Consider the following 8,353-nt stretch of genomic DNA (forward strand, 5'->3'; position numbering starts at 1 on the left):
AAGAAATTACTAATCCGTTCAGTACAGCTGGAGTCTCATAAGAACATAAGAATAGCTTTACTGGGTCAGACCAATGGTCCATCAAACCCAGTTGTTCGTTTTCACGGTGGCCAATCCAGGTCAATAGAACCTAGCCAAAACCCAAGGTGTAGCAATATTCCATGCTACTGATCCAGGGCAAGCAGAGGCTTCCCCCATGTTTTAATAACAGCCTATGGACTTTTCCTCCAGGAACATGTCCAAACGTTTCTTAAAACCAGCTACGCTATCCGCTCTTACCACATCCTTTGGCAACGCGTTCCAGAGCTTAACTATTCTCTGAGTGAAAAAAAATTTCTCCTATTGGTTTTAAAAGTATTTCCCTGTAACCTCATCGAGTGTCCCCTAGTCTTTGTCATTTTTGATGGAGTGAAAAATCGATCCACTTGTACCCGTTCTACTCCACTTCAATCATATCTCCCCTCAGCCGTCTCTTTTCCAAGATGAAGAGCCCTAACCATTTCAGTCTTTCCTCATACAAGAGGAGGTCCATCCTCTTTATCATCTTGGTCGCTCTTCTTTGAACCTTTTCTAGTGCTACTATATCTTTCTTGAGATAAGGAGACCAGAATTGTACGCATTAGTCCAGGTGAGGTCGCACCATGGAGCAATACAGGGGCATTATGACATTCTTAGTCTTGTTAATCATCCCTTTTTTAATACTTCCTAGCATCCTGTTTGCTTTTTTAACCGCCGGGACTTATTTTCCTAATTGCTCAAGTTGGCAAAAGTGCAGCCATCTACCACCCTTTCCATAAAAAAGTATTTCCTCAGATTACTCCTGAGCCTGTCACCTCTTAACTTCATCCTATGCCCTCTCATTCCAGAGCTTCCCTTACCTCCTTCCTCTGCTCTTCCAACCACCGGAGCTGTTCCTCCACTGTAGCCGTCATGTTCTTCTGGAAAAGAAGCAAAACCCCCAAAGGCAGAGTTAAATCCCATGAATCGAGCCTATAGTAAAATGAGAAATTTCTCAGAACGCACACATTGCTGTGCAGGAGACTCTGTACCCTTCAAAACAAGGGAGTGGCAGATACCCAAGTTTGTGGGGGCCTGAGCCCCAAAGTGGCTGAGCATGACAACCCCACCCCTGCCCTGCCCCCCATCCTACAGCCCTCCCTTCCCTCCTCTGCAGGCGATCAGGTCTCTCAACTCCACCCCAGGTACATTTGAATGCCTTCAGTTCTTCACTGGAAACATAACATAAAAATCCATTTTTATACCGCATTACCATTAAGTTCTATGAAGTTAACAAAATTAAGAATGAACAGTTAAGTAAAAATATCTGTATCCTAAAATTTAGAAAACAAATACGTTTTCAATTGCTTCCTAAAATGTTGGTAGGACATTGAGCTAAATATCGTGGGCTTTAAATCTTTATCCCAGGAAGCTGCTTGCAAGGAGAAACTTGCAACCTTTAACTGATGGAAAACTGAAAAAAGCGTGGGAACTTTGGGAACGCATTGAGTTAGTAATAGAAAACATAAGATTTGCCGCTGCTGGGTCCATCGGTGGCCCCCAGGACAAAGACCAGTGCCCTATTTAAGTCTAGCCTTACCTGCATATGTTCTGGTCCGGCTAGATTCTAGTAGAGCACTGGTCTTTGACCCAAGGGCAGTTGCGTGAGCGGACCTCTGGGCACGATGGACCACTGGTGCCAAGCCGGTTAGAACTTTATAAGAAATACAGCCAAATTTAAATGTAACGTGAACCTCAACAGGTAACCAATGAAAAGGAGTGACATGGTCATACTGGCTGCTCGTCCCAAAATGAGGAAAAAGGTAAGCTGGAGACAATCCTGAGGAAAATTTGAATAATACTCTTGCCTCCAAAGGCAGCCAATGAAGTAAACGATAATATGGACTTTTAAACCAAAAATCAATCAAACAGCTGTGTTCTGAATTATCCTTAATTTCCTTAGAATTTTTTTTGGGTGCTCCTAAATAGATGACGTTACAATAGTCTAAAACAGATAAAACTAATGCCTACACCAATAGTCTGAACGATAAAGGATCCAAATATTTTTGGGTGGTTCTTAATTTCCAGGGTCACAAGGAGCAACACAGGGTTTGAACCCACAACCTCAGCTGCTGAGGCTGTAGCTTTAACCACTGCACCTTCGAGTAAGACATGCAGTCATAGACCAAGAAAGATACAGAACTATTTCCCATCATTTTGGGAGTCACAAGCTTGATTGAGAAGAATTTCCAAGCTCACCTCGATAAATTGCCTATCCAGAAGGAAGCTCTCTGGCACCCTGGAAGTCCATGGCAAGCATCAAGAGGAAAATTCACATACCCTGGTGGTTCACTATTACTGCTACAATTAATGGTTTCTATAGCGCTACCAGACGTAGCTTCAACTCACCTTGGGAAAACCTCATTTATCATCAAAATACTATCAATATTTTACCACGCCGGTTTATTAGTAAAAAATAAAAGTAAACGCAGAACAAAGGAATATGCGGCTGAGATCCCTAGTGCAGAAACAACACCGTCATCTCAGTGGCGTAGCCAGACCTGCCATTATGGCCGGGCCCGGAGCTAATATGGGTGTCCTGCAGCCCAGAATCAGCCCTCCCCAATCCATCCCTGCCTCCCCAACCATCTCTGTGGCTCGGAATCACTCAGCCTCCTCCTTCTTTCCTCCCTCACCTCTCCCTGAGGCCTAGGATCAGCCATGCCCTCTCCCTCTCCATAGCATCAGCCTCCCTCCACCCACCCAACACACACCAGCATTAAATATGAAAACTATTTTTTTTAAATTAAAACTATCCTTGTCACTGTAGGGCCCACCCCCATCCAGAAACCCACCAACGTTAAATGTAAAAGTTTTTTTAAAAATCTGGGCTGTCCAGAGCCCATCAGTGTGTTTTGTTTTCTAACCTGCGCTTCCTTCTCTACAGACTCTGGCTCCAAACTGGCCCCTTCAATGGTTATTGAAACGCGAGGGAGTCCGTGCAGTGCTCACAACCGCAGGCCACGAGGAGTGCTGTTACGCCTGCGACTCAGAGATGACTTTGAAGGCGGAGGAGAGAGGATAAGGAAACAGGTTGGGGGGGGCAGAATAATAGGGGGTGTTTGTTGAGGCTTTGTAGCTCCTTGCTCTGCTCACCGTCTCATCCTGTGAGGGGTGGAGAAAAGGGAGGGGGAAGAGCAACCGCATCGGCAGCAGGACTGAGCGACTCTGGCTCCAGCACCACCAGCCTGACGCCCGACGATGTGTGCTACACAGTGGTGCCGGTGCTAAAATGGAGTCTGCGTTGCTTGTGGCTGAGGCTAACTGTAGCTGTGCAGGCAAGATTGGCGGTGGGGGGAGACTGGGCGGGCCTGAGCTGAGATTGGGTGGGCAAGGCCCACCCAGGCCTGCCCACAGCTGTGCCCCTGCCTGGTATCCTCCTTCAATTCCCCCCCCCCAAAAAAAAATTTCAGTATGGGAAAAGGCATTAATATCGCTCAAATAATACACTGAGAGTTCAGCAAAAAGATGGCTTTCCAGTGTGAAAAATAATTAGGAAGACAGAAAATCAGCAGACGAAGATTTTAGGGGGGCTTTAAAATTCAGGAAGAAAGGTTTGTATGGTTGACAGAAGTGTCTACTCCAGTCAAGTGGAAGAGGTAGACCTTGAACAAGTCACCAAATAGAGGACTCCGCGAACTACAGCTCAAAGACGATGAGAAAAATCCAAAGCAATACCAGCCTTAGCAGCCAGAAGAAATACACTGAAAACGCACACAATGGGGCTCATTTCAAAAGAGAAAAATGTCCAGAAAACGTCCAAATTGCCCTTTTTAAAACACTTTTTTTTAATGGTTTTCTAAGCTGTCTAAATCTCAAGGGGGCGTGTTTTGGGTGCACTTATCACTTGGACCTTACTGGGACAGGCCTGGTATCCTGCTTCCAACAGTGGCCAACCCAGGTCCCAAGTAGTAAAACAGATTTTATGCTGCTTATCCTAGGAATAAGCAATAATGGCCTATGGACTTCTCTTTTAGGAAATTAGCCAAGCCTTTTTTAAACCCCGCTAAGCTGATTTCTCCAGAATTTAATTACACCTTGTGTGAAGAAATATTTTCTCCAGTTTGTTTTCAGTCTGCTACATCGCAAGCCCCCTAGTCCCAGTATTTTTGGAGAGAGTGAACCAGCGATTCACATCTATCCTTTCCACTCCACTTATCATATCTTCCAGTTGAAGAGCCCTAGCTTCAGATATTATGGCCACTCCTATCAGAGCAGCAAGCAGGTCTCTGGAGTAGCCTAGCGGTCGGTGCAGTAGACTCTAGAGAGACTCTAGAACATGTGAGCAGTAATTAGCCTTCCTCAGGGGTCCTTAACACAGTAGGCTAGCAGTCAGACAGGCGATAGCGTCACTGGACAAACCGTTGGTCGGATCCTCTGACAGCACGATATTGGGCTGGATTGAATCCTAAAAAGCCACCGTGGTTAGAGCTACAGCCTCAGCACCCTGACATTGTGGGTTCAAATCCCAAGCTAGTCCTTGTGACCCTGGGCAAGTCACTTAATCCCCCCCATTGTCCCAGTTACATTAGATAAAGTGTGAGCCCACAGGGACAGAGTACCTGAATGTAAACCACTTAAGCTATAAGTGGTATATAAATAAATATTCAAATCAGAAGCTCAATAAAGATTCCTTTTCATCATTTTTTTTTTTTTTTTTGCAAGACTCTGCTGTACTTTGATTGTCTATTGCTAATGTTTGATTATTCCCACTATACACTGAATTCCTTCAAAAAGGCAGCAAAGAAATCCTAATTAATAAATAAGGGTTATATAGGGTCGGTTTTGGGTTGCTTTTGGAGGGCTCACCATACAATACAGCTATGGTGAGACGTGTACCTGGGACTTTTTTTCTGCTGTTCACTATGGTGGCCCCTAGCAGTGGCTTAGCAAGGCAGGTTGGCATCTGGGGTAGTGGCGTCTGGCATAGAGGTCTGCATGGGAACGGGGATCGCGGGAATCCTGCAGGAATCCCCCCCTAACCCATGGGGACCCCCCTCTAGCCAACGGGACTCCCACGGGGATGGAAGGCTTTGGAAGCAGGGTTCATCCATATAATATAATGGACACGTCAGCCTTAGTAAAAGAGGGGGTTTATAAGTTAATTATCTGAACATAAAACAAAAAAAGGGTTCCACCAAAGAGATTCCACAAAGAAAACAGCAGCACAAACACAAAAGAAACTGTAGAATTGATGATCCTGTCAGAAGTAATTGCTGCTTTCTATGGGGATGGGCGGGGATGGAGGTAATTCCTTGCAGGGATGGGTGGGGATGGAGAGGCTCCTGGCGGAGACGGGTGGGGACGAAGAGGATCCTGGCGGAGACGGGTGGGGATGAAGAGGATCCTGGTGGAGACGGGTGGGGATGGAGAGGATCCTGGTGGGGACGGGTGGGGACGGAGAGGATCCTGGTGGGGACGGAGAGGATCCTGGCGGGGACGGGTGGGGACGGAGAGGATCCTGGTGGGGACGGAGAGGATTCTGGTGGGGACGGAGAGGATCCTGGCGGGGACGGGTGGGGATGGAGAGGATCCTGGTGGGGACGGGTGGGGACGGAGAGGATCCTGGTGGGGACGGAGAGGATCCTGGCGGGGACGGGTGGGGACGGAGAGGATCCTGGTGGGGACGGGTGGGAACGGAGAGGATCCTGGCGGGGACGGGTGGGATTTGTGTCGCCGCACAACTCTCTACTCTATAATTCCTAAGCCCAGAGAATAAACCAGTCAAGAGCAGGAAAAGCCACTCAAGCTTTGATGAATGTGTGTTATGCATATATACACCTGAAGATGGAGCCATTTACCCACAGAACCTAACGGATGTAGCGGTATATAAGAAATAAATTACATTACATTACATTACAGTCAGGAATCTCTAGATTTTGTCGACTAACTTTGGTCTTTAAGAGTACAAATGAAGCAAATTTGGGGTCATTTTTAGCAGAATAAATGTCGGGCCACTCTTTGTATAACTGACCTCCAGAGCTCGCTGCCGACTTCCTTCTCATCATGCAACAGTGATGTCACTGTGATATCATCGTTTGCACTAATTGTGATAATGGTGTTTACTGAAGAAGACAAACTAAACATTGCAGTGTGAAAATATTAGGTGCTGAATTTCTGACCATTGGCCGGGGGAGGGGGGTGGGGGGACGCTTATGCGTCTGATGATACTGGCACAGCAGAGCATCAGAAGGGTGGTATGACTGCCTGGCACGAACTTGATCAACACATGATTGGGGGGTCCAATAAGACAGCGGGGTCCATATCTTGGGGAGGACATTTTGAATGAAATTTTGTTTCAGTTTTTGAGTCTTGTGTTTTGTGACAACAGCGCTTATCGCATTCGACTTGTAATACATTTCTGATCACTTACTGAGAATTGGACTCAAAAGAAGAACACAAAAAAATCATTCTGTTTGTGTGCGTTAAATATACAAGATAGCGGTGGGTTTCAATTCATTTTTCTCTCTTTGGAATGTTTTTATTAACAGAGCCACAAAATAATACACTGGTTTAATTAATATCAAAAGAAAAGCATTCATTCTGTAGGTCTAACAGATATAATTGATTTCAATAATTGTGATGCAAAATCCCTGATCCCTAAGGTTTGAGGGACCCAGGAACGAAATACCAGCTCCTTACTGCAAATGTCTTTTTTTTTGGGGGGGGGGAGGGGTTTGCTTAGAGATACAGAAGTGGGAAAAGCTGTTGGCAGCAGAGTCCTAAGCCCCACTGGGCTGCTTGTTGAAGAATTTTCCTAAGATTCTTTGTAGAAGCCTTTTTGGCTTTCATTTTTCATAGTTGATTTTCTGAGGATTATTTGTCACATCTTAATTGTTTTATAGAATTCTGTAAACCATTTAGGTTGAAACAGTATAGAAAAATGTAGAATCAAAGAAATAAATACCTTGCACCAGCTTGCTGATCCAGAACTGCCCCGGTGATTTCTTGGTTCCCTTAAACAGGTGCAAGGGAGAACAGAGGGTCCCCAGGATACTCCCAGAACAGGGCTGTGAATGTCTCCGGGCTCATCTTTAAAGCCTTTGACTGGCCACATTTTTTGCATTTACATAACTGGGGGCTTCCCAGGATGTCGGAGAGGTGCACTTCACTTCCTGCTCTTACTGGAAGAGCCAGCCCAGGGACAGGGCACGAGAAGCCTGCCACTTAGGTTCAGGTTCCTCATTATATGGTGAAATTTGGGTAGGATGGGGAGAGTCACAGGGCTGTTTGCTCGTCAGTGGTGAGTCACGTTTAAGAACGAGAGACTTATCTGGCACCAGCTCTCCTGCATCAGGGACACTTTTCTGTGCAGCAGGAAAAGACAAAGCAGACGTGGGATCCCTCCTTTTCTTTTCGGAAATTATGTGCGGGTGGGGGTGGGGGGGTACACCCCCAGCTGAAAAACTAGGGGCTCATTTTACAAAGCTGCGATGGCGTTTTTAATGCACGCAGAATTTTAGCATGCGCTAAACCCACAGTTCAATGCTGGCGGTAGCGTCTTGCGCAGCTTTGTAAAAGGAGCCCTAAAGGCGTGAGCATGCTACAGCAGTGACTTAATTATAGTGCCCTCCAAGTGCAACGTCTGCTAAAAATGTTCAAATGCTACATCTCAACACTATTCCATATTGATAACGTCCCCCCCCCCCCCGTGGTGTAAAGAGTTTCAGTCTGTGGGAACCTGAGCTCTTAAGATGATGTCATAATGCCACATTCCACCAATAAGAGCCAGCCTCATCAGTGATGTCACAATGGCTCAACTGTCCTAGGCTTGGCTCACTTTCATTCCATTTGTAGAGAGATTTCTTTTTTCTTTAATTAAGTCATCAGTCGTAAGGCGGAAGTCATTATGCCATTGTATAGATCCATGGTGAGGCCCCACCTGGAGTACTGTGTGCAATTCTGGAGGCCGCATTATCGCAAGGATGTGCTGAGACTGGAGTCGGTGCAAAGAATGGCCACCCGGATGGTCTCGGGACTCAAGGATCTACCATACGAAAAACGGCTTGACAAATTACAGCTATACTCGCTCGAGGAGCGCAGAGAGAGGGGGGACATGATCGAGACGTTCAAGTATCTTACGGGCCGCATCGAGGCGGAGGAAGATATCTTCTTTTTCAAGGGTCCCACGACAACAAGAGGGCATCCGTTGAAAATCAGGGGCGGGAAACTACGAGGTGACACCAGGAAATTCTTTTTCACTGAAAGAGTGGTTGATCGCTGGAATAGTCTTCCACTACAGGTGATTGAGGCCAGCAGCGTGCCTGATTTTAAGGCCAAATGGGATCGGCACATG

The 8,353-nt window shown here is 46.2% G+C and overlaps 1 protein-coding gene across 1 annotated transcript in view; it reads right to left on the minus strand.

The window, feature by feature from the left end:
* Window positions 1-7,042, minus strand: part of TNIP3 (TNFAIP3 interacting protein 3) — a 28,894-nt gene extending 21,852 nt beyond the window's left edge. Inside the window, exons 1-2 of the mRNA XM_033938272.1 lie at window positions 6,965-7,042; window positions 879-938 (exon numbers count right to left, since the gene is read on the minus strand). Of these exons, the coding sequence (XP_033794163.1) occupies window positions 879-932 (54 nt within the window). The 5' untranslated portion in view covers window positions 933-938; window positions 6,965-7,042. The remainder of the gene's footprint in view (window positions 1-878; window positions 939-6,964) is intronic.
* Between the last annotated feature and the right edge of the window lie 1,311 nt (window positions 7,043-8,353).

Source organism: Geotrypetes seraphini, chromosome 1, assembly GCF_902459505.1.
Source record: "Geotrypetes seraphini chromosome 1, aGeoSer1.1, whole genome shotgun sequence".
NCBI lineage: Eukaryota > Metazoa > Chordata > Amphibia > Gymnophiona > Dermophiidae > Geotrypetes > Geotrypetes seraphini.